We start from the raw sequence: 27,782 nt of genomic DNA, 5'->3' as shown, positions 1-27,782 counted from the left end.
GAAAGAAGAAAACTTTAGGCAAAGAGAACATCAAATATAATCTTTGAAAGAAGAGCATGTTCGGGCACTTTTAAGGAACTGTAGTTTGGAGAGTGTGCTTCAAGGAGAGTGAAGGAGGGGCAGAGTCATGAAAGGTGGTATCAGAGGGATGGTGGGGGATGGAGGTGAAATCTGTAGGGTCTTAAGGCAAGTTTGAAAGGTTTGATTGTTCTGTAAGTGAAATAGGAAGCCGTTGAAGGGTTTGAACAGAAGAATGACCTGATCTGATTAATAGATTATTCTTACTCTTTCCAATGAATGGGCCTAGAAGCAATGAAATCCAAGTAATAAAGTTCATGCCTATTATCCAATGATAATTTGGTTTCTAACTATCACACCCCACTGAAAGAAACCAGGACTTCATGGAGAAATGGTCGATTCCAAGGTGGGGGTACCTAAAATTCAAGATGAACCTAGAATCACTTTGTATTCCATAGAATAAATAAGTGCCCCAAATTTATGGAGATACATCAAAAGGAAAGAGCTTCTTCTGGACAAGTTTAGGACAATTTGAACATCAAAATGGATGGCTTATGAAAATCTACAGGTCCTTACTGATACAAAAATAATAATGACAATAAAATAAAAGTAGTAGAAAAGGGAAAGCTCTTCACAAAAAAAATCAACAAATTAATTTAAAAGAAATTATATAATTGGAAACTCATAATATTGCAGTGACCATACTAATAATTGAATTAGGTAAGAATCCTCAATAGAAATTCTATGTGGTCTTGGTTATTTTTGTATTAGTAAAGAATAGAAGGAATTCTTATAAAGTAATTTTCCTCACTTAGATTATATGAAGATAAAGGAGATGACATTTTCTAGGTTTCTACTCTATGCCTAAACACTTTAAAATTTCCTACCTAGTTTATCAAAATGCAGAAAATTCCAGAAAAATAATGCAGATCAATAATGGTAGTAAAGCATATCTAATCCAACTTATCATTTTCTTAGTGATAAAACCTGAGACTCAGAAAGGTACTTCTTTCCCCCTACATTTTCCCTTCTCCAAAGTCTCATATCAAGTGTTTCCCCAACTCTGCATACTCACTCTCTCATAGCGCTCCTCATTCCTTCCCACCCCCAAATGTAAGAATGAGGCTACTTTCTGTTTAAGTTCCATAGTGTCCATTTACATAATATTGAAAGATACAAAAATGTGAACCTGACTTACCAGTAAGGATGATAAATAAACACATTACAGAATTACTGATCTAAATATAAATAAAATAAATATATAAAATAAAATACAAAAAATAGTTCAAAAAAATCCATGAAATGAACATCAAAATATGGTGATAGAAATTTCTGTATTCACAAAATTGTGGGAATTCTTACTAATGCCATCATTTTTGAGATAAACAGACTGATGCTGAAGACAAATCTATATTCCTCTTCCTTTTATGACTGAGACTACAAATCACCATTAGGAAGAGATATTACATACATGGAAGAGATTAAGAAGAGATATTACATACAACCAGTACTGACTCTCTCGAATGTAGAGGTTCCTAATCTTTTTTTGGATCAGAGATTATTTAGGTGGCCAGATGAAGAGTTAGAATCTTTCTTAGAATAATGTTTCTAACTGTATAAAATACATATGATTAAACATTATAATAAACTAAACTATTGACATCAAAATATTTAAAATAAATTTGTGATTTCATTAGTGAATTAAATCACAGGATCTAGTAGCAGATCTAATAATTACTATAATTTGAAGTAGTGATGGTTATAAATGTTCATGATCAGTATTCCATTTCATCCTAAGAACCCCTTTGACATAGGTACAACTTTATGTGATAGGAAAATATATGTGATTCTGTTGATAACAAAATCATAGATAAATACATATTTTAACATGATCAGTTACTAAGATTCTGACTTGAAGGTAATGTTAAATTTTAATTTAGAGATTAGTGAAAATAAACTTCCTATCCAAGTTTTCAGACCCATAAACTCCAATTTAAGAAGTGCTTTATTAATGGAAGCAAACTCTCCAGAGTTCCATACTCAATTTTAGCAATGAGCTGAATTCTAAGACTATCCCAATGGGCATAACTTCCTCTCTTGAGTAGGTGGAGTGAATTCTGACTCAACACATAAAATCTCAGGAAAAAGCACAAGACCCTGTTCATTAAATATGAGGTACACACAAAATTCTTTCCTCCATCTGTCCCCACACTCCCAGTTAAAGTGGATAAAAACATAACAAGTCCTTAAATTACACCTCAAAGTGGAGAACGAATAGCTCTCAGATGATCTGGAAGAGGATTCCATGTGAATTCACACACTATGTATATCAGAGATATACAGAACTGACTACATTGGGAATGAGGAAAGAAAAGATACCACGTGGTAACTTCAACCATTGCAGAGAAAATAAAGGAAGGAAGGAAAGTTAAGACAAGTGAACAAAACAGATGAAACCATCAATTTTTGTCAAGGACTAGGGCACATACCTAAGAACACCTCTTCTCTTTCTAAAGAGACAGCAGGTATCTTGTTCACACGAGACATGAAACTTCCATAACATCACAGGTATATCACATAGGTTATAATGATCAGAAGCTAAGCAATTTCTTCCATTTAAAATTGGGTTATTTTGCTTCTTCTATGATGATGAAAAGTTATATAATATTTTTGTTTATAAAAGTTTGTGTAGCACAAAACCATTTCAATAAAATGATTTTGATCTGTTCTTCCGTATATCTATGTGGCTATTTGTCCCTCTATATATGATTACTTACTGGTATTTTACTAAATATATGTGTGTGTGTAATAAAATGTGAGAGGGGCACCTGGGTGGCTCAGTCGTTAAGCATCTGCCTTCGGCTCAGGTCATGATCTCAGGGTCCTGGGATCAAGCCCCACATTGGGCTCCCTTCTCAGTGGGGAATCTGCTTGTCCCTCTCCCTCTGCCCTTCCCCGTGCTCTTGCTCTCTCTTTCTCTCTCAAATAAATTTAAAAAATCTTTAAAAAATGTGAGATAACTTTTACTGCTCTTCTATTTTACTTTTATCTTATTTGAATGTCTTTAAAATTAGTATAAATTATTTTTGTAAAAATTAAGTGATTCTAAAAAAGAAAATATCAGTAGAATTGCCTGGATAAAATAAAACGCTGTCATCTGTTCCTTGTGTAATATGCCAGGAATTTTTGTTTTGTTTTTCAGTAATTGTTGCTGTCATTTGTTGTGTTTTTCTAGATTGTTGAGCCAGGAAATGGGTTGTGCTGAAAAATGAGAGAGGATACCACTATATATCGTCTCCTTAACTTTTTACTACACTGAAGAGTAAGTGCAGCATTAAAACAGAACTGATGGTATTAAAACAATCAGTAGATAAATTGAAGGAGAGAATAGTTACTACAATTTCATCTTGTCCCGAAATGTACATAATGTGTTGGTAGCTGGGGTCTATATGGTGGCAGGGTTAGGAGCTGTAGCCCACATGATCTCTATGATCAGGCTTTCCTCCTGTGGGGAAATATAATCCACCATTACTTCTGTGACATATTTCCCCTCCTAACACTCTCCTGCTCCAGCACCTACCTAAACGAGCTCCTCATGATACCTCTAGGTGAATTCAATCTCTTGGCAACAGCGACTGTCATTATCTCTTACATTTTTGTGTTCTCCAACATTCTTTTTTAAAAATTTTTTAGAAGACTTAAAAATTTTTTAAGATTTTTATTATTTATTTATTTGAGAGAGAGAAAGAGAGAGCACAAGCGGGTGGAGGGGCAGCGGGAGAGGCACAAGCAGACTCCACACTGAGCATGGAGCCCCAGGAGGGGCTAGATCCCACGACCCTGAGATCATGACCTAAGCCAAAATCAAGAGTCAGCTGCTCAACTAACTGAGCCACCCAGGCACCCCTCTCTAGCATTCTTTGAAAACCCTCAGCTGCAGGCAGGTCCAAAGCTTTTAGTACCTGCAGCTCTCATTCACAGCTGCTGGAAACTTTTATGAATCCATCATACTTACGCATTTTAAGCCAATCTCCAGTAGCAGCAACATGGCTCAGGAGAAGGTTGCCTCCGTGTTCTATACCACTGCGATCCTTACTGATCTATAGCTGAATCCCTTGAGCTATAGTTTGAGAGAGAAGGATGTGTTGAGAAAAGTCATGGGGAAGAGGTATGGAGCACCGCAGGGTAGCAATCAGAAGCAGTAAAGGTCATGGTCGTAGTGTGCTTCTTTCTCTTTAACTAACTTCCCCTTCTGTTTCTTAAAAGAAACATGCCATTCTAATCTAAATGTGAACTTTGTCAATGGCTTTTTCAGATTTACTGAAATTTTATGTTTTTTTCTCTTTTCTTACACTTGTTTATTATATATTAGTATAGTATAGTATTAGAGTATAGTTTATTATTATAGTATAATATAGTATAGAATCCTAATATTGGAAAACCCTCCATTTTTGTAATAAATCCTATTTGGTCAGGGCACATTATTTTCATATTCTGGTGCTGGATTCTGTTTAGAAATACAGTATTTAGTATTTTTGCTTTGATATTCTCAAATGTTATTTCTTCATAATATTATTTTTTGTTCTTATCTGTTCTAGGTATCATGAATTACTTTCTTCATAAAAAATTTTGGAAATTTTTCCTTATTTGTATTCTCCAGATTTTTTTTTTAAGCATTGAGACTATTTTGCTTTTGAAGGTTGTCTGGAATTGCCCTTTGAAACAATATGGGTCTGGTATTTTTCTCTGGGGTAGTTTATTGATAACTTTAATCTTTAATGGAAATTGATCTATATTACCATTGCTGGCAATACAATTATGGTAAACTGTATTTTTCTAGAAAACTAGCCATTTTAACTAAGTTTTAAAGCTTATTTTTATAATGATATCAAATTTGGGGGATGCCTGGGTGGCTCAACCAGTTAAGCGTCTGTCTTCAGCTCACGTCATGATCCCAGGGCCCTGGGAGTCCCGCATCGGGCTCCTTGCTGGGCAGGGAGCCTGCTTCTCCCTCTGCCTGCAGGTCCCCCTGCTTGTGCTCACGTGCTGTCTCTGACAAATAAATGAAATCTTAAAAAAATGGTATCAAATTTTTTTCTCATGGTTTACTTTAATTGCTTCTGTTTTAATGGTTCGTCTTTCACCTTTTTTACTTTGCATATTTATATATTCTCTTTTATCTTGATTAATTTAGCCATCTACTTATACTTTTAATTTGTTTTTCTAAAATCATTATGATTTTGATTTTTAAATTATGTTTTTTCTACCCTCTAATAATTTCTTCTTTTTATTTGGCTTTGTTGCTTCTTTTCTGTGGACTTACAATACCCCCACCACGAAATCACTACTGTTCATATCTCTCTTACCATAGGCGAGTTTTGCCTGTGGTAGATCTTCATATGCATTTTGTGGACAAGGTTTACTCTTTGAGATAATTTCCTATAATCTTCGTTCATCCATGCTCTCTTCTGTAGGTATAGGGGCATGTAGTTTCCTTTATGGTTGTCTCCTTTCTGCGGGAGAGGCAAAGGGAAAGAGATTGTGTGTCCTTCTTCTTTGGGCTTTCTTTTATATTTATTTTATTTCAGGATTTTCTCTGCTTGCTTTTCTTTTCTCCATTCTATCTAGACTCCAAAAGCTATCTCTTCCTTCATTTAATCTTCTTCTCTCCTAGAAATGTTACTTCTCTAAGATCACATCTTGTATATTGTGTGCACCTTTTAGATTTCTTTCCTATTGTCAATGTTCTGGTCTAGCAGGTCTACTTTTCCCGTATTTTTTGTAGTTAAGATGGACTTTTTAATTTTCAGGGACCAATATCTTTGCTGGAATCTAGTGTCATCTTTTCTACAGATAATTTGAAGTTGGTAGTGCTCTCTATCACCTAGCTGTGCTGAAGGTGTAGTGTTTATGTGGTTTTACCTGTTCTGTTGTTGATCTATATACCTTTGACGAGTGCATAACGAGAGATTCAAATGTAAGCTGGTATCATTATCTCATCTACCCCAAAGTTCTGGACAAAATACTTTGTAATGAAAAAAGTATAGCCAAATAGCCAAATAATATATGGTGACATTTGCAACATGATTAGACATTAGGGGACTGCATATAATGAGATACTGTGACATATTCACCAAAAAGGCTAAAATTGTGAAGACTCACAATACTATGTGTTGACAAGGATCTGGAGTGTAGCTGGAAGTTGCATACATTGCTGGTGGCAATATGGCCATTACCAACCACTTTGGCAAACAGTTTGGCATTGTTTTCTAAATGTAAAAATTTTCTAAAGTTAAATAACCTACTATATAAGCCAGGAGACATATACCCAGCTGTAGATATAAACACAAAAGAAATGAGGATATATATATCAACCAAAAGACAAGTAAAAGTATATTCATAGAAGCTTAATCATAATAGTTCCAAACTGAACACATTACAAGAGAATGGGTAAATAAAATGTGTTTTATTCATACAATGGAGACTATACAAACAGCCACAACATGGATAAGTTTTTAGAAAAATTCTTGAGTAATATAAGCTAGACACAAGAAGATATACTGTATGATTCCATTTATATGAAGTTCAAAATAAGGCAAGAAAATTATCCAGTTGTACTAGTGCTGCCTCTTGGAAGAAAGTGGATACTGACTGGGAAAAAATAGGAGAAAGCCTTTAGGTGTGATGCTAATGTTCTATTCATATCTTTATCTGGATAGTCACTAAATAAGTATAAACATAATTAAAAATCCAAGGAGTTGTATTCTTAGTGCATTTTGTATATATACATATATAAAAATTCATGAGATGAAGTGGAAGAATGTCCAAAAACGCTTGGAGTAGAAGATAAGACTTCTTCAATACCCTGCACTCAACACAGACACAGACAAAAATGACTTTTAAATCATCCTTCGAATATTATCCTTATTCATTTGCATGCTAAATGATTATTGTAGTTGGAAAGAAATAAGAAAGAATGTTAATGCGTTAGGGATTTTTTTTATCCTAGTGAGTTATGTATATGCATGCCATTTGCCATGCATGTCTTTTTAAATTTCAATATACATTGGATACGATTCATGTCACTAAGTATTGTTTTATGACTGCTTTTGTTTTCTATTGTATATACCGTATTTTATTTCAGCTTATATCTCTGAAAGTCATTTAATTCAATTTATTTTTGCGATTATCAATAGCACAGCAATAAATATTGTAGCTCTATCTTTGCCAATATGACTTTTATTTTTTAAGCATACATGCCTAAAAATTCCATAACTTGGTAAAATCCCACAAAGAATTTACAATTCAATATATTTAATACATACTACCAAACTGTCTTATAGAAATCAATATAGATATTTAAGCATGCATATTATGATTGTTTTATTTGAATTTTTATAACTAATAGAGTTGGACAAGTTTAATGTACTAATTTGCATTCATATATTTTTTTATATTTGTTCACTGAATAATTTTTGACTACTTTTCTATGGAGTATTAATCTTTTTTATATGAATTTATAAGGAGATTTTACATATTTTTATTTTGGTCAGCTAAAATCCTTTTGTTCTTTTCTATTGGTTCTGACTTTTCCTTCTGGAGTAAGAATCATCCTAATAAGTTTACAAATAAATGTTTTTAAGCATAAAAAGGGTCTTCTGTCATTTTTCATAAGACTTACTTAGAATTTCTGTCATAATTTAATTTTGTTTTTTTTTTTTTTTTTTAAAGATTTTATTTATTTATTTGAGAGAGAAAGAATGAGAGAGAGCACATGAGAGGGGGGAGGGTCAGAGGGAGAAGCAGACTCCCTGCCGAGCAGGGAGCCCGATGCGGGACTTGATCCCGGGACTCCAGGATCATGACCTGAGCCGAAGGCAGTCGCTTAACCAACTGAGCCACCCAGGCGCCCCTAATTTTGAATCTTATTTCTTGATTCTATTTGTATTCAACATAGACTTGCCTTTTTCCCCCCTGACTTGATTGGAATGTGTTTTTTTCTAAATTCCTGTAGTCCATCAAAGGGGGATGAGACACCCCTCCCTCATTCTTGATGTTCGCATCCAGGTGGAGGAAAATCTATTACTTTAACACTCCAGACCCACTTCACACCCTAGGTCACTCCTCCTTGAGAGCTGGAATGACTTATCTGAGTGATGAATTTCAAAGGAGAAACTATTCCTTTCTTTTTGAAAGTTTGTATACATTCAGAAAGAATATATTCTTGGTTACTCTTTCTCATGCAATCTGACCTCTAGGTAGAGACCTGCAGAAATCCCGCACTTTCTGTGGTTAGAGTAGTAAGTTTGCCTGATTCTAGAGCTTAGTTTTAAAAAGTTTGCTTGCCCCAAAAGGTAAATATACCTTTACCAATAATAAAGATGTAGTAAAGATATTTCGGTCTTCACTTGACAGATTGTTTATTTACCTTTTCTATTAGTGAAGAACAAGTGCTATATTATTTTACTTTCTCAAACTACTGTATCTTGTATATTGGATCACAGTTATGAAGAATTTAACAGGAAAAGTAGATTTTGGAGCAAAAGCGTACCTAGGAGTTTTGGGATTTTGATAAAGAGGGGATTTTGACTCAGTGACACAAAGTCACACTTATTTTGCAATATTTGTATAGGTTATAGTTTATGCATAACTTTTAACTAATAAGATCCCAGCAAATGGCTATGAGTCTAAAGCTTCCAAAAAGTGGAATTCTAACCTGCATAAGTGTAATATATGGCAGATTTGTTCAAAGGTGAATGAATAATTTTGTGCAGGTGTCCATTCACTTCTCTAGGGGCCACACTGCTAGTGCTGAGCCTTAAGCAAAGGCAAATCCCTCAGCAGAGTAAAGTCCCTTGAAAACTGTCGAGCTATGTAATGAGCGCTGGGTATTATATAAGACTGATGAATCACTGAACTCTACCACTGAAACTAATAATACACTGATATGTTAATTAATTGAATTTAAATTTAAAAAAATAAAACTGTGAGCTAAGCAAGTCTCCACAAAGCCTTGTGTCCTATGGTCCTTGGCAAATGCAGGTTGGTCAATTGAGTCAATCTCAACAATTGCATGAGCAAATATTGCTGCAGCTTAAACTTGGACATACAGAGGAAGCTTTTCCCAAGCAGGTAATGATTTCATTCCAAGGAAAAGAGAACCTTTTCATATAAACTCTTGTTAGACAATTATTTGTTGTTTCCACTCTATTTTTCAGCCATGTCTTCAAGAAATATTCAGTTCCAAGACTAGTCTGACAGGGCGGTTAGTCTGCTTTAAATCGTTTCACTCTTTTATGGTGCCTTAACTTGTCTTTGTGACCCAGACATGGCACTGTGGAGAGTCTAACCTTCAATTCTTGTGGCATATACATGGGCTCAAGAGTTAACTTCCACTGAGTGGGCTCAGCTTGTCCCTAAATTTCTTAAATACATAAGCTCTGACCAGGGCTTTAGCTTTCTGTCTTCTAATCAGGAGCTTCTCTTTAAATGGGTGGTAGATTTCATTAATGAACGCATACAAATGGGGTGGAGGCTTACCATAAAAAGAATATTGCATCTTCTTACATTGAGAAAGAAAAACAGCTCAGTGAAATTATCGCAAACCTAAAGACTAAAGGTAGCTTAAAGATCTGGATGAAACATTCTATTTCTAGGAATCAAGTCTGCTGAGGAAATCATGTGATTTGTAAAGGTTGCTCCTACATGACAGGAACACTATAAAAAAAGAAAGAAAATAAAGTAAAACAAGTTAATTAAACTAGAATAAGAGAGAGGGAGAGAGAGAGAGGAAAAGGGTGGGGGAGAAGGGAAGGGATTCTAAATCTATGTGGTAGAAAATAATTTGAAGGCCAGGAGCCTGAATCTAGGCAATTATTCACTGCAACATTAAAACCACTAAAAAGCAGTAAATAGCACGTGTTTGCTTTCAAGACAGAAAGATCTTAAGGGATGGGACTGTCTGAGTAGATACAGACATTATCTGGACCCTGAGAAAACATACGAAGGAAATATATGGAGCAAGGCATAGGGAAGAGGAGACGTATTAAGGGACAGGTGGCCAGGACCATGATAAAGTCCAGGACCTCATTAAAGAAACTAGTGGGAAGATGTATTCTTGGTGGGATTATCAAAAGGAGGAAGCTAAAGATAAAGAAGTTTTGTTAGAACAGTGGGATTTTGGCAGATCCAGACCTACTGATTTCACATTTCTCGAGTAGAATAATTTCCCAAGATAAAATCTAGAGAATAATGTTTTAAAAACCATATTGGCAAAGGTAAAAAAAGAAAAAAGTAAAGGGAGAAAGGCAGCTCATTTCAACTGCTGGTTTAACATATAACAATGAGTGAAGAGAAGCAACCTGAGATGGAAGTTCAAATTTTAGAAATTCCACAGAATAGTCCTTGGAGGTAGAGGAAAACAGCTGAGGGCTGCAAAACATCAGAGGCTTATTTCATTATAACCTCCCCACAAACAACAAACACAGAAGAAATGTTACATGAGACCCAGGATGTGTGAAAACCCAGGAAAGACATTGTCTAGAATGTGTGGTACTTATGCAGTAAGAGCACAAGCTCGGAATCATCAACCACATTTCAGTTCAGGAATCCACTGAGAGCAATCTCCAACTGAAACAAATGTGGGGGTATACCCCCCCTGTGAGGCATGTTTCACAAACTTTATTGCAACAGGTAGTGGAAACCCCACACAGTCCTGAAAATGCCTGCTCAGAGGTCCTTTAGTACACAACCATCGTGTCACAAGACAGAGACGGGGAGTGGGGGGTGGAGAGGGAGAGGCAACAAAGAAATGGAACAGAAATGAAGAGATTCTGAATATGCTGAATAGGAAAAAAAGAGTAAAAGCCTTTTGAGTAATACCTACTTGACTAGAATTGCCATCCTTGTTCCGTAACTGTTTTTACAATCTTACTTCTTTTTTTCCTCTTGTGTATTTGTCTCATTCCCTCAAGAATTAATGGAGTTGTGGGATGGAGTTACGTATCTCTTAGCATTCTTATCAGTGGAAAATTCAGCACCTCCAACACATCAGGTATTCAGTAAAGCAAACACAGAATATTAGGAAAAAAGAATAACACTGGAGAAAATAATTCTCATTCCTCTTCTACCACAATAAGTTAGAAAAAATAAAACTATCTAAACCTCAGTTTTCCTGCCCAAAAATAAGAACACTAAAACCTGCTTTACTAAATACCTTTTTATTTCATTGAGGAAATGGAATCAATCATAGACGGGGAAGTATTTTAAAAGTCCAGGTATTATGCATATTGCAACAGAATAACAAGGAAAAATGAAGGTTCGTTGGAACCTTCATTTCTCCCATCTATAAATCTCCAAAGCAAGGCTCATTTCCTCACCAAAACCTTCCTCAATGCTCTCTTTACATTTGTTTCTCAGACTGTATATTAAAGGGTTCAGCATGGGGATCACTGTGGTGTAAAACACTGAGGACACCTTTTCCTGTTCCAGGGAGTTACTGGAAGGGGGCTTGAAATACATGAAGGTGATAGACCCAAAGAAGATCCCCACAGCCATGAGATGAGAGCTGCAAGTACCAAATGCTTTGGACCGGCCCTCTGAGGATCGGATGTGAAGGATGTTGTGGAAGATGAAGGCATAGGAAATGAAGACCGCTAGAGTGGGCACCAAGGTGTTAAATCCCGCAATGATAAAAAGCAGAAGGTCACTGAGATGTGTATTGGAGCAGGAGAGATTGAGGAGAGGAAGGACATCACAGAAGTAATGGCTGATGATGTGGGATCTGCAGAAAGACAGTTTCATCATGGCACTTGTATGGGCCAAGGCAGAGAGAAAGCCCAGGATGAAGGCAACCAGCACAAGCAGTGAGCAGACCTGAGAGGTCATTATCACACTGTAAAGCAGCGGGCTACAGATAGCAACGTAGCGATCATATGCCATCACCATCAGGAGGTAACCCTCAGCCACTACAAAAACCACAAAGAAAAAGAGCTGTGCCATGCACTCAGAATAAAGGATCATATTCTTCTTCCCTAAGAACTTCACCAGCATTTTGGGGATGATGACAGAGGAATAGCAGAGATCGATGAAGGACAAACTGCTGAGGAAGTAGTACATGGGGGTGTGAAGCAAAGGGATTACTGCAATCAGGAGAATCAAGCCCAAATTCCCCACCACTGTCACTATATAGATTCCCAGGAACAGGACGAAGAGAGGCAGCTGGAGCTCTGGCTTCTGTGTTAAACCCACTAACACAAACTCAGTTACTATGGAATGATTTCCTGCAACCATTCTTCTTTGGAGATCTCTGTGTAAATGGAAAAGAAGTATATATTAAAATGGATCTTTATACTCTCTGTCTAAAGAAAACCAGATTTGCAAGAGGAAAGTCATCAGGAACAGAGATGGAATCATAGCTCTCATTATCTCTGGTCCTGTCTCCCTAAAGCACCCTGTACTATTTTTATATTAGTATACACTTGTTCTTTTCCTTTGTTTCCCCCTTCCATTTATAGAACCTTTAATTAACTTCTCCCCAGTTAACTTTCTATGTGCTTATATAATATTATACATGCACACACACACATTTTGTCATTTGCTTAGAATGTAGGATAATATTATTACACAAAATTTATTTTTGCGTCTTCCCTTCTCATTTAAAAAAACTTTTAGAATATTCCTCCAAGAAAATTGATGAACATAAACAGTGGTATAATATTCAGTGATGTAGATATACCACTAAATATTACATCTTCTTAGTGGTAAGTGTTAACTTTTTTCTGGATTTAAAAAAAATTGCTATTATCAAATACATTGTCATTTAAAAATGTACATACACATACACATACTAGTGTTTTATTTCCATGAAATAATTTCCCAGGAGAGATATTTATGAGTCAAAGAGTTTATAAATTTTTACTTTATGTAAATGGTACAACATTGATTTCCAGAAAACTGTAATAATACACATTTTCGGTAGCAATACATGATTGCCCTTTTTCCTGTATCACCACTAACAATATGTATTACCTGTTTTTCCCAATGTGTTGAATGTTACATGATGAGTCATTATTGCATTAATTTGTCCTTTTTTTGTCTTCTAATGAATGTAAGCACATTTTCATAGGATACTGGCCATTTGAATTTGTTCTATAAATTGCTTATTGTGTTATCACTTTCTTCTTAAATTGTCTATTACAGAAATTAACCTGTCCTCTAAATTGTGATATTTTTTCAAATTTATTGTTTATGAATTGATTTTATTTGTGGTATCATTGTTGTATACATTTCAAAATCTTTATCCACATATATTTGGTGTTTTTAATTTATAGATTCTAGACTTTCAGTCTTGATTAAAAATGTTTCTATAAGTGAAATTTAGAGAACCCTTGAAGAGAAAATGAATTTCCAAGGGTGGCTTGAGAATAGGCAGATGTTGAGGAGATTTACATGAGGTATAGGATGGTCAGAACCTGATTATATGCACGAAATCATCATATAGCTTTTAGTCCTCTTGGTGAAACCACCAATATCACAGTGCTAAATCATTTTTTGAGGAGTATGCAAAACAAATCCATGAACTTAAATAAGAATATTATCATGCTAATATTGTCCCTGGAACATAGTAGGCACTTAACTAAATGCAATTGTTCTTCATAAAAAATCTGTTCAAAATATTACTCTGTTGACTTCCCTCCCTGATGTGAGGACCACAGTTTCCTTTTTGGAGGTCAAAAAAAGAGTAGAGTCAGAGGTGACATGAGAACAAGCCAAAGTCATCTGAGAGAACAAGCCAAAGTCATCACATCACAGAATGTGAATGTTTCAATAAGAAAAGTAAGGAAAGAGCCCAGGCTTGGGGTCAAAGGATTATTGGTGGGATATTTCAAAGAGGAACTCTTGAAATGGGCCCAGGCTGATGTTCACTAGTCATTACTGAACAGCAAAACAGATTGTGCTTGCTTAGAAGGCAAGACAGAAAATGACTCTCCTGAAATGCTTTGCTGCCACTCCTTCAAGGGGAATGAAATAGAAATAGACTTCCTACTGACACCTACTGAGGATATATGTTTGAATTTTGTTAAGGCACTTATAATACCTAGAGGAGGTAGTCTACCTATAGTAAAGGAGACCAGAGATGGTAATGATTCTTTTCCTCTTCCTCCTTGATTACATATTGCTTCTAAGTCCTTCACATATATTATCTTACTTAAGTCTTCAAAAACCCTTGAAATAGTATCCCTGTTTTACAGATGAAGAAACTGTGGCACAGAGAATTTAGGAATCAAGTCAGGATTTAAACCTAGGGGTCAAGTCAGGATTTAAACATGCCAGGGTCCATGTTCTTTTCTACCAAGCTCTTCTCCTTTTCCTTAAAGGATGGATTAAATCTATTATTAACATCTCTTGCCTTCTAACTCATCACAAAGCCCTAAGAGACAGATTGTGAGGAGATTTGGACTTTATGAGATGGTTCAGATTTCAGAATGTTTCAGGGAAAGGACAAATCTTGATCATGTGTAACAACAGGGCAGAGAGTTCACGTGTTGTGAACAACGTGGGGACGCTGTACACCTTGAAGTGGTTTAAAACAGGCCTAACGAGATCCAGGGCAAACTTCTTGATCTCAGAAGTTTACCTAACATGGACTGTGACTTGGAAAAATACAGAAAGGAAAAAAATATATTTTTGGCACTTGAAGAACCTATTATCTAATAGAATATTGAATGTACTCAAAATTACTTAAAGAACATTTTCCATAGCACCCGTAAAGGGGCACACTGAGGCACTGTGTGTTCATAGCCTAGGTCAGCATTTCTCAGACAATGCTCACAATGCTCTGTGAGGGAAAAGAACAACAAAAAAACCCCAATAGATGTGCTTCCATTTCCAGGTACTTCCATATGACTCTCTTGGAAGTCTGCTATAGACATTTGTTTATTAAAGGCTCTGAATAGTGCAGCTAGAAAGAAATCTGTTCAACTTTGTGAACTCAGTACTTCTTATATTTATTTGATAACAAAAGTGTTAAAAGAGCTTAACAAGAGAGAACTTAGAGCCTGCTCAGCAAGCCACTGAAAAAGCTTTGATATCAAAGGAACCTTATTTCAAGGGCTGACCTCACTTTGCAACATGAGGCAAGTCATTTAACGTAAACCTCAGTGTTACAATCTTGGAAGTGGGAATGATAATAACTGCTTCAAAGAAATATTGTGATAACTAAAATAATGAATTGAAAGTTTCATTATCTAAAAACACTAGGGGTACATGGGTGGTGCAGTTGGTTGGGCAACCAACTCTTGGTTTTGGCTCAGGTCATAATCTCAGGGTTGTGAGATTGAGCCCCATGTTGGGCTCTGTGCTCAGTGTGGAGTCTGATTCAGATTATCTCTCTCCCTCTCCCACTACCTTTCCCCTTCATGTGCACTCTCTCTCTCTCTCTCAAATAAATAAATGAATCTTAAAAAAATAAAAACACAATTAAAATGTAATTTTTAAAAAGAAATATATTCATTATAGAAAAGCAATATAATACGAAGAGACAAAAATACACTGCCTTGGTATGAAGAAAAACATTGTGTGTTTCTTCTTCATCCTAAAAGAAACCATTCTTCTGAAGCCAAAAGGCATTAACTGAGCAGGCTGAACAGGCTCTTACTCTAACTCCTACTGGCCTGAGAATACTCCTTCAAGATAGATGAGAGGTAGGGATTTATGTTTACTATTCTGTCCAATAATTAATACTCTACCTGCAATTGTATCTGCCCTTTTATCTCTAAGAGACTTGTTGTGTAGGCTAGTGCATAAGAAGATAAGGAAAATGAATAAATACATAAACAGGAAGCACTTCAGGGAAGCAAAAGCTTCACAGTGACATTCTCCACACAAGAGCTGGATGAACTTAGACGGGAAATTGTTTCTGCAGGAGGTTGTGACCCAATTTATGAAGAAGTGACAAGGCAACATGAATGGAAGAGGAGAAGGGAGGACATAACCAAGTGGAAAGAATAGTGGGGCAAGTGCTCCTGGTAAAGCCAAAACATTGCACATGGTTAGTGTTGCTGTTAATCACCAACCACCCCTCTATTAGATGGAGTACAACTGTAATAAATGAAACTGGACACTTACCCAGTACTGAACAGAGATTGAAGTTCTTAGGAACTGTTTACTTTGATCAAAGCACAGATTCTTGCTATAGCTAAGTAAGAGCAAAGCCTCTTCTGTTGCTTAACATGCACGTTTATATGTCAATGATTGAATTATTTGGTTGGCTAAAAGTAAAAGTCAAAATTCAGCTGATAGTACTCTCTGGATCTTGAAGCAAATCATACTTAGCTTCCCCAATCTTAAGAGCCAGAGAGTAAAGTGACATGCAAATTTTATTTGAGGTTTATTAAGCACAGGGATATCATTAGGAATACTTAACTCCCCTGCACACACAGGTCCCCCATGACCTACTGAGCCTAGAGATTACTGGTGTGCTCAGTATATAATAACCCTTTGCAAAAATGATATCATCCTCTTGCCGTCCCCCCCATTGCTATATTTCCCAAGTGTAGTAAATTCCCTAAGTTTCTTATTTTATATTTTCATGTTCCCAATGGGGATTCTGAAACCCAGAGAAATTGGATCAATGATTGTCAAAAGTCCGCAGTCAGTTGCTGGTTCTTCACTACTATTTTATCAGTCAAAAAAAAAAAGGAGAAAAATAATGAAATGTAAATTTCTTCCTAAAGCTAAATTGATTCAATTTAAAAACTGTCCTTTATTTTTTATTGTAGTATATATATATATATATGACACAAAATTTACCATTTTAAGTGTACAGTTCTATGGTATTAAGTACATTCACATTGTTATGTGATCGTCATCTCCATCCATCTCTAGAACTTTTTCATCTCCCTCATCTGAAACTCTGTGCTCATTAAACAATAATTCCCCATCCTCCCTCTCCCCAGACCCTAGCAACCACTTTTCTACTTTCTGACTCTATGGATTCGATTACTCTAAGTACTTGCATATGAGAGAAATCATACAATATTTCTCTTCTTGTGTTTAGTTTATTTCACTTAGCATAGTGTCTTCAAGCTTCATCCAGGTTATAGCAAGTGTCAGAATTTGTTTTAAGGCTGAATAATTTTCCATTGTATGTACATACCATATTTTGTTTATCCATTTATTCATCGATGGAACTGGGGTTGTTCCCACCTTTTGGCTCTTGTAAATAATGTTGCTATGAACATGGGTGTATGTAATGTTCTTTTGATCAAAATAACTGTGCTATTCTGAGGAAGTCATTGATACTCTCTGAGACTCAGTTTCTCATTGATAAAGTAACAGGACTTAAATAAATTATTTTTCAAATTTCTTAGTGCTATAACTTAGGGCTCAATGCATGGCTCCATCCCAGAGCCCTGAGATCATCACCTGAGCTGAAGTCAGACACTTAACTGACTGATCCACCCAGGCGCCCTTAGAATATCAAAGAAATTTTAATCAGACTTGCAGATGCTGTGAAGTTGTGAGAACAGTTAATTTAATGTATGACAAAATCATGATTCACAAAGACCTCTGGAAACTGGAGTGATGGATATATTTAGTGAGATTAAAATGCACATGGGTAATATAAGATTCAATACTTCTACAAAAATGAAGAGAGAAGGGGAGAAACTGGTTAATTGCAGACAACTAAGGACTTTTGATGACAATAGAGTCAATATAAGTAAAAAAGTTAATGTTATCTTCTTTGCATTAGGTACACTCTCTTTTTTATAAAAATTTTTTATTTAAATTCAATTTAATTAATATACAGTGTATTATTAGTTTCAGAGGTAGAATTTAGTGATTCATCAGTTGCATATAACACCCAGTGGTCATTACATCAAGTGCCCTCTTTAATGCCCATCACCCAGTTACCCCATCCATCCCTACCCACCTCCCCTCCAGTAACTCTCAGTTTGTTCCCTATAGCTAAGAGTTTCTTATGGGATGTCTCTCTCTGTTTTCATCTTATTTTATTTTTCCTTCCCTTCCCCTATGTTCATCTGTAATAAATAAATAAATAAATAAATACACCTCTCCTCCTGCCCTCCAGGAAATTTTAATCAATTAACATCACCCTTCTTCAAACACAACCCTTAACTCACTCTCTAGTAATTAAGCACTTTCAAAATTAATATTTAATATAATATAATATTAGTAATTAATATCTTCAAGATATTCTACTTATGTTGATTTGTTCTCCCTCTTCTGTCAACTTCTGTTCCTCTAATACACGTAAATTTCCAAAGATCAAATTGACTATCAGAAAATCATATTGTTTGATAATCTCTAAAAATGCTTCAATCATTCTCAAGTATAAAATGTATGTTTTATAAATAATGGTGAATTTTATCTCTGGAAGAGAGAAGGAATTTACACAGAGCCCATGACAACTTTTCATCCAGTTCATTTTTTTCTGGCTCCCTCTGAGAATGCCCTTTGTCAGCATGACTACCTTCCCCCAACCACCTTTCTCAGTGCATTCTTCACATCCTTGTTCCTCAGGCTGTAGATCATGGGATTCAGCATGAGGATCACTGTAGTGTAGAACACTGAGGATACCTTCTCCTGTTCCATAGTATTGCTAGAAGGAGGTTTGAAATACATGAATGTGATAGACTCAAAAAAGATACCCACAGCCATGAGATGGGAGCTACAAGTGCCAAAGGCTTTGGACCGTCCCTCAGCAGAGCAAATACGGAGAATACTCGAAAGAATGAAAGCATAAGAGATGAGTACAGTCAGTGTAGGTGCTAAGGTATTAACTCCTCCAGTAATAAACAACAGTATCTCATTGATGTGGGTGCTGGAGCAAGAGAGAGTCAACAAGGGGAGAATATCACAAAAATAATGACTGACAACATGAGACCCACAGAAGGACAACACTGACATGCGGGTAGTATGGACTGTAGCCCCAAACAACCCCAGTGAATATACCACCGCCATCATTATGGAGCAGACCTTATGGGACATGATAATATTGTAAAGCAGTGGACTACATATGGCTACATAACGGTCATATGCCATGGCAGTCAGAAGGGGTAGCCTTCTGCAATTACAAAAATAAGGAAGAAATAAAGTTGAGTCATGCATGCCAGAAAGGAGATAATGTTCTTCTCTGATATGAAGTTCACCAGCATTTTTGGGGTAATGACAGAGGAGTAGCAGAGATCAATGAATGACAAATGACTGAGAAAATAATACATTGGAGAGTGAAGTTGAGAACTGATAGCAATTAAGAGGATCATGCCCAGGTTCCCCACCACTGTGACTACATATACTCCGAGGAACAGTAGGAAGAGGGGCAACTGAAGCTCTGGACGTTTTGTTAACCCTTCCAGGATAAACTCAGTCATGGAGGAATGATTGCAAGTAGCCATAGAAGATATAATCTGTAGAAAGAAATAAGAGAAAATAGGTGCATTAGAGTTTTTTTTCTGATTCCCAAATCAGAATGACATGCTGTATCTTGATTGGTTCCACTCCTCACCTGTCTCATGACTTGATCCTTTTCAGGGGTTTAAAATGTCAAGGACAAAGACCAGAGCCTTGTCTCTACCTAAAACTTTCAAATGCTCCTCTCTAAGAATCCTTTCATTTTGCTCCTAGGTTAAAGCCCCTAACTACCTCACTTTCAAAGAAAGCATAAACTTTCAAAACCTAATTAGTTTTTCATTAATATTATTCAAAGAAGATTGTTCATCCTCTTTCTCTGGGCATAGATCAACAGAACCTTCAGTCTTGTTTGCAACAGACTCAATCTAGCTCTAGTGATCTAAAAGTAGTGTGCTTCAATTTTTCAACCCATCTATAGGAGTTGGCATAATGAATATTCTCTAAAACTGAGAACTCAGAAATGTAAAAGGCTTTTATAAAGAGATGATGAATACAAAAGGCAAAATTATAGAAATGGCTCTAATCAATTCAGACCCGGGTTCTCCCACTTTGTCCAATTGATGGAAAACTTCAGTGGGCCAGGAACTTCCTTTCAATGTAGATGAGGTTGACAGAAATGTGGGACTAAAGACTATTCTTAGACTATATTTTAGACCTTTCCTGTTCAAGAAACAGCGAAGAAGTAAGATTGGCTTTCACGTGTAGTTCCTGAACAATCAACAAAGTGCTGCTTCCCTCCTGACTCTTCCCTGTTGTCCATAATTAGAGGCCAAAATCTCACTAACCTGTCCCTAAAAGCTACAGCTCAGAACCGGAAGATTTCTCCTTCCCTGACTTAGTTTTCCCTAAAGTCAAAGCAGAGGATTCAGGGAAAAGGATTTCCTACTTTACCTGATATGTTTTTATTATCTGAGGAATCAAGTTTGATCATTTTTCACTGAGGCATGTTGAATGGTACAAAATGTTCCTTTAACTCATGATACTCAAGAGAGAATACATGCAGTATCTAGACCTTGATATGACTTTAAATTCCAATTTCCAAAATGAGAAAAAATATCAGTGGAGGAAAAACTCCAGAATGATAGTCTGCTTTTTATTTCGCATGAAAAATATGCAACATGTGATCATTTTCCATGATCACAAACAAAAAATTTATGAAACTGCTGCAGTCTATTTTTCTCTCTATACCTTCCACAACATACTAAGGGTGCTCAATATGTGTTGATTCAAAGGCTTAATTCTATAGGGTGTTATTCTCTCTGAGAACACATGAGAAGACAGCCAGGTTTCAGAACTCAGGAAATTAGATAATAACCTAAGAGAAACAGAGTCAGAGTTGCCAGGATACATCTCTAAGCAGCCCAGTTAGCAATGGCGATGAGATTCAACCATCATCAGATAAATGCTCTGAATTTGTCCAATGATCCATGGGAATAAGACTGATGTCTGATGTTTTCATTATTCACAGAGAAGCCATGAAAGTGAGCCAGGAGAGAGGTGGGGCATTTGGGGTTGAGATCCATTTAGTGGATACCATTACCATAGTTTTTTAATAGGTTCACACATAAACTGACTAAAATTTCTTTTATAATCCCAAATAATATTGAAATTATTACCACCAGGGAGGGTCGTCCAGGGTCAGAACCAGAGCAAATCTATCTCTCTGATTGTAGAGGTATTCTGGCTGATTTGGAGACTAAAATTGCTGATATGTTGGAGTAAACAAAGCCCATAAGGTCAGGTTTTGAAGGAGCTCAATAGGTGGAGGAAAGCAACAGATGTACAGTAATATTTCACTAATCTGGATATATTCATCTAGTGACTTAAAATTTTCAATATTGCCGAAAAACTGAATGTAAGTAAAAGCACCTTGAAGACATTAATATAAATGTCACAATATCCATTTATTAAAGTTTCCTCACTTATCAGTCCACATTGGTCCTCTCGGTGCCATATCATTATTTTTCTTAAGAAATAATTTTACCAAGCATGGACGAGATCAGAATGAAGGCAGCAAATTCAAAAGGAGAAGGAAGGCGTGAGAAAACTTTAAAAAAGCTGAGCATAGCAAGAAGAACAGTTTAACAGCAAGAAAAGAGGCCCCCAGAAAGCTATTTTAAAATATAATAATAATAATAAAAACATTACTCACACAGCATAGTTACCTAGGCCTCCAGAAAATGTGAATATATAAAAACATAGACACATGGCATGCCAGGATGGCTCAGTAGGTTAAGTGTCTGACTCTTGGTTTCTGCTCAGGTCATGATCTCAGGGTCGTGAGATTGAGCCGCGTATCGGGTTCCACGCTGAGTGTGGTGTCTGCTTGTCCCTTTCCTTCTGCTTCTCCCCTCGCTCCCTCTCTTTCTCTCTCAAATAAATAAATAATCTTTAAAAAAAAAAAACCGCATAGATACATACACAAAATAGTTCCTGTGCATAAAAATGATTGCTCCAAATCACCAAAAGAACATTTACTTATTTTTAATATCATCAGCTGAAAAAGGCGAGGGAGCATGAAATGCAATATTTAATTTCCTATCAAAGTAATTCAATAAATGAAGCACTTTAAAGTTTGGCAAGGATAATAAGGTATTTACATATGTGAGATATCCCTGGAAATGAGAGGTTATTAAACCAAATGAAAGAGAAAGAAAGACACTACTTTGTTTCCCTCCCAATTTTTCTCCCCTGTGGTTAGTGGCCTACAATGCTACTGTTTTTGAAGTTTTATAATACAACCATTGGTATAGACAGAAAAGTGTCAGTCCCCATTCTTGGGAAGCATAAATGGATATCTAAGGAAAGGACCTGGTGGTTCAAGGATATAAGAATATTACTCAACGGATACTTCATCAAGTTACCCATAAAACATGCAGAATTAAAATATAAATATATATATTAGGTATATATATATATAATGTAATATATAACATATAATAATTATAAATACAAGTGTGTGCCTAATTAAAGCTTAAAAATAAAATAAAATTTTGTTTCTTTTCTTTAACAGAGATATGTAAATCTTCCTGCATACTCCTACCTTTTAAACAGAGTTATCTAGGGCAGATATGAATCTGTCATTTCCTCACACTAGAAAGATAACATTAAATAACATCTACGGAAATAATTTGTTGTAAGATCCAGAATACAGTGTTATAATTATTGGAGAAATCCCACTGTTACTTTCCTTTCTATAATGTAACTATTCAAGAGACAATAATAAAATTGGCTAGATACCAGAATCTCTCTCTCACTCTTTTCCACTGAGCTCTGAGCTGATAAGAAATAAAATATATTGGAGACAAAATAGGATATTTTAAACCACAAATTTGGTGCCAAGGCGGTAACATATCTTAAAACTAATGAACTTTGTAACACTTTCTACTACATGATAAAATTTACTGATCTGGTCACCAGGTTCACTATGCCCTGCAGAGCAGGAACTGATGAGCAATTTTGCTTTTTTTTCATTCAGGCACCCAAGGATTATTACCTAAAATGAAGAAACAAAAAAATTGCAAAGAATGGGATGACATGAAGCAAATATACAAAGGTAAGAGATAGTGGAAATATTAGGGGAAAGGAGGGGTTTTAGGATACTAGAAGGAGGTAGTATGCCAAGAGAAAATGCTAGAGTTTTGAAAGAGGCCAAATTATCAAAGGCAGTATGCCTCATGGCATTTACATCAAATATGCATATACATTGGCTGCCATTTTTAATTTTTCCTACATTATCTTCTGCCAACTTATAAATCTCTACATGGAATATTAGTTGACTTGCTTTTGGACAAATACAAGACTTAGATATAATGTAAAATATCAATACCCTGGATGATGAATTTAGAAGTGTTGGAACATATAAGATAGGTTTTCAAAATAATTTTCTTTTACTCAGTGAAATATTGCATATGTTTTAAAGCAAACAGCTACCTTTACCCTAGAGATATATCTCTTGGAAACAGCTACCAGTGTTAATAAAACATCTCTTGCAGTTCTAACTCTTTTAATTTCTTTCTGCTTTTTCATTTACCCTCAGTAAAGTTCCTTGCTTTCTGTTCCTCTGCACAATTTCTCTTGGGAATGAGATAAGCAATATACTGACCATGCGTTAATATTTGAAAATTGACTTCTTATTTCAAATCAACCTCTAAGATGACTTTTTATTTCAAATCAACCCCTAATACAAATACCATTCACCTAATACATTGCCAAAGTAATTGAAGTTGTTTTTGTCAGAAATTAACAAATACTTGCATATATTATATTTGTGCCTTAAGATTTGTAACTGAAACAACTTTAAAATTATTTCTAATGAATTCATGCTCTAAGTACACAAAAATAAAAAATATAGTTATGATTTGTTTTGATTTTCTGAAAATTTAAAATTAAAAAGAACTAAGATTAGATGCAAGGATAGACATTACAGGAATTTGATAAGCATTTTAGTTATTTGTTATATATATATACTTTAAACAATATGGGTATCTTCACCATACTGCACTTTGCAAAGAGAAAACACCAACCTTTATGTTTTGGAAATGAGAAGTATTATGACTTTTTTTTTTACACTACAATATTAACAGCATCAAATATCTAATGACTTCAAAACACAAAGTTTGTCATACACCAAGGATACAAAGGTAAAAAGATGGAGTCTGTGCTCACCAGGAACTCGTGATCTATTAGGGGTAGCAGAGAAATAATTATTATTAAAGATGAATTGTGTCAAATGGTATAATAGAGTTAACAAAAAATATTTAGAACTACGAAGGAAGACAGATTGATGCTAGAGAAGTTGATAGCAAATTGTATAAGTCAGTACCTAACACTGAATTTATTTTCAATACATGTATTCACTGGCTGCCATTTTATATTTTGTCCTCTAATAATTTCTAAAGGCCAACAGAAGTTGGTAAAAATTTTGCTATTGTTAACAAAACCAAAAAAGTATGGAAGTGGTAAAACACAAAATCCCATGTTCACTGTTTTTGCTTTTGTGAGAGAATTTGGAATTGTGTCTGTGTTATATGAGTTCCACTACTGATACCAAAGACATACTTAGAAAAGGAGAGTCCTCAGACTACTAGAGACTTTGGTGTATAGATAGATATTTTGTGATGTTATTCAATTAATTAATTATAGAACCTGCAATATTTGCTCCAGAGATAGATGTCACACATAGCAAAAGACAGTAATAATAATTTCTTTTTCCTTAATGTTGCAATTACATAATTACACTTGTAAAAGCTAAGAGGAGAAAAAGGAGAAAAAGTTGAGGAAAAAAGAAAGGAGAAAGAAAGAAAGAAAGAAAGAAAGAAAGAAAGAAAGAAAGAAAGAAAGAAAGAAAAAAGAAGAAAGAAGAAAGAAAGAAAGAAAGAAAGAAAGAAAGAAAGAAAGAGAAAAGAAGAAAGAAAGAAAGAAAGAAAGAGAAAGAAAGAAGAAAGAAAGAAAGAAAGAAAGAAGAAAGAAAGAAAGAAAGAAAGAAAGAAAGAAAGAAAGAAAGAAAGAAAAAGGAAGGAAGGAAGGAAGAAAGAAAGAAAGAAAGAAAGAAAGAAAGAAAGAAAGAAAGAAAGAAAGAAAGAAAGAAAAAGGAAGGAAGGAAGGAAGGAAGAAGGAGGAAGGAGGGAAGGAGGGAGGGAGGGGGGGAGGGAAGGAGGGAGGGAGGGAAGAAGGAAGGAAGAAAAAGAGGTCTGAATTAAGGTAGAAATGTATCCCATCTGATGAAAGGTGAAAATCTAGCCATGAAGAAACCCCAACAAATATCGTATAATAATCCAGTCCTAAAAAGTCCTTGTACAAATTCAAATACTTTTCTTTTCAGAGCTCACTTCAGGGCAAGTTTGTTGTCCTTATTCCTCAAGCTGTAGATATAAGGATTTGGTGTGGATCCAACATTTGTATAAAAGACTGAAGCCACTTTCCTGGTTCATAGACTCTACATTAAAAGAGTGGGGGCACAGGAATGCTACTGCCCCAAAGAAAAGGGAAACAGTCATTAATGGGAATTGCAGGTGCTGAATGAAGGTTTTAGCCCTGTCCTCTGTAGAGCTGATGTGGAAGACGCTGGTGATGATAAATGCATAGGAGATGAAAGCAGTACCAAAATCTCACTATTGTAGGTACTGGTGCAGGAAAGCTGAGCACAGGGAGAACAGAGATAGTGGCTGGCAATATTGGCACCACAGAAGGTCAGTCTCACCACAGAGAGTGTGGGCTAGGAAACCTCGACCCCATCACATATATCCCAAACATAAACAGAGAACAGATCCGAAGGGACACTATAACATCATACAATAGTGGCTTGCAAATGGCAACATAGTGATTATATGCTATTGCTGTTGGCAATGACATTTGGCAATGACAAAGAAACAACAGAAATAGAACCACATCAGCCACCCTGGAGAGATGTTTTCCTCTAGACGACGTTCATAGCATTTTGAGGGCAAAGATGGAAGAGTAAAGGACATCTATGAAAACAGACTATAAAGTAAATATGATATGGATGTGTGAAGGTATGAATTTAGTGAAATTAATATAATCTGGCCACCTCAGCAACCAGATAGATCACTAGCCACAGGAAGAAGAGGGGGAGCTGGTACACTCTGGCCTGTCAGTTCAATCTTGAGAATAAAGTCCATCACCAGGGAGTAATTTTCATCTATCATTCTGCTGTAGAAGTCTATCTATGGAGATGAAGGAAGAGCCAATGAGAGGAAAACTGACCTTTTCTGAGCCATTTCTCACCCATGAAATATCACACAGACTGGCATTCTCTAGACCTTTGAGTGACTTTCAGACCCCAGCATTTGCAGTGACAACTTCTGACCTACAGAAAGGCTATAATGAGAAGAATACAAAGAAGTCTATCTTCACTTTAGAAGGAAACTTTACTAATAAATTGGAAAGTCTGAAGAGACAAATCTTGAAGTTGGTGATTTGACCAGTGGAATTGTCAGAAGAAAAACATGATTAGAACTAAAAGCAAGGTATGGAGGCAGGAAAACGCAAGGCAGGTTGGGAGAGGGACCACTACTCCATTTTAATCAGGGCCCAGAGATTTGATTGCTCTTTCCTAGAATGGCCTTTAATATTATGAGGAGTCATTAAGGAATGTTGGATAGCAGAATGACATAATTAAACCACTTTTGTAAAGAAAAAAAAAAGAACTTAGGAGTGGTGCAGATTGAATCAGAAGAGAACATGAGACAGAACTTCAGCAGAGGGACACCTGGGTGGCTCAGTTGGTTAAGTGGCTGCCTTTGGCTCAGGTCATCATCCCAGGGTCCTGGGATCGAGCCCCACATTGTGCTCCCTGCTCAGCGGAGAACCTGCTTCTCCCTCTCCCTCTGCCTGCCGCTCTGCCTACTTGTGCTCTCTCTATCTCTCTGTCAAATAAATAAATAAAATCTTTAAAAAAAAAAAGAACTTCAGCAGAAATCCCACGTAGTGAGGTAATAAGGTCATTGTGACTCAGGAGACACAAGAAGACTTCACATGACGTGGAAAATATGAGACACAGATCATGAGAAAGAAGTTCAAAATGACCACGTTTTTGGATTTTTTGGAAACTAGGAGAATGGCATTTTCATTAACAAAATGAGAAGAGACTAACAGAAACTAGTTTGGGGGGAATGTTGGAGAATTAACTATTGTTAATGTGAAGAATGAGGACACAACCCTCATTCTGGTGTGTACCATCATGTACATGAAAATGCACCCCTTCTCCCATCCCAATACCATTAAGACTGCTCCTTTCATAAGTAGACAGGTTCTAGTAAAATATAAAAACAAATGAATGTCTTATAAACCCTGGGGAAAGAACTTCGATAAAGAATAGTAAACCATAAGCAGACAAGTTCTTACCCTACTTAGAACTCCACTGACCTGTCATCTTCTAAAAAAGCCTTCACTGTCCTCTATGACTGAGTTAGACTCCCGTTCTTGTACATCCATGTGTTTGACGCCACTGGAGAAACTTTCCCACAATGCATTGAATTTGTCTGTGTTTGCTTTACTGTCTCTCCCTCGAGACTGTAAGTTTCTTCCAGGAAAGTATTGTGTTGTGTTCAAAGACTCTTACGACATATTTGTCGTACCACAGAAACTTATTAAATGATTATGATTGAGATGGTTGTAGTGATAGTGTGTGGTTGTGGTGAGTTGGAAAGGACAGGGCCAGCAAAAGAGAAGGGAAAGTTACCTTAATAGAAGTGATTGTTGAAGTTATATAAGGTGAATGAGATCATTACAAATGGTGATTAACATAACATAATAAAATAAAATAAAAAAACAAAAAACAAAGAGTAGAGAAAAGAAGAACAAAT

At 35.9% G+C, this 27,782-nt stretch overlaps 2 protein-coding genes and 1 pseudogene across 2 annotated transcripts; all 3 read right to left on the bottom strand.

Annotated features, from left to right (window-relative positions):
• Nucleotides 1–11,384: 11,384 nt before the first annotated feature.
• On the bottom strand, nt 11,385–12,312 carry LOC118549522 (olfactory receptor 8D1-like). The gene is given in 2 exon segments (XM_036113948.2): nt 11,385–11,424; nt 11,426–12,312. Coding segments are annotated over 2 exon segments (924 nt in total). The 5' UTR covers nt 12,310–12,312.
• A 6,198-nt stretch (nt 12,313–18,510) lies between these two features.
• On the bottom strand, nt 18,511–19,442 carry OR8D2 (olfactory receptor family 8 subfamily D member 2). Its single transcript, XM_036113949.2, is given in 2 exon segments — nt 18,511–19,098; nt 19,101–19,442. Coding segments are annotated over 2 exon segments (927 nt in total). The 5' UTR covers nt 19,440–19,442.
• Nucleotides 19,443–25,153: 5,711 nt separating this feature from the next.
• Nucleotides 25,154–26,123, bottom strand: LOC144379492 (olfactory receptor 8B3-like; annotated as a pseudogene).
• Nucleotides 26,124–27,782: the final 1,659 nt, after the last annotated feature.

The sequence above is a fragment of the Halichoerus grypus genome, chromosome 11, assembly GCF_964656455.1.
Source record: "Halichoerus grypus chromosome 11, mHalGry1.hap1.1, whole genome shotgun sequence".
NCBI classification, from domain to species: Eukaryota; Metazoa; Chordata; class Mammalia; order Carnivora; family Phocidae; genus Halichoerus; species Halichoerus grypus.
This window is presented reverse-complemented; position numbering and strand designations above follow the sequence as displayed.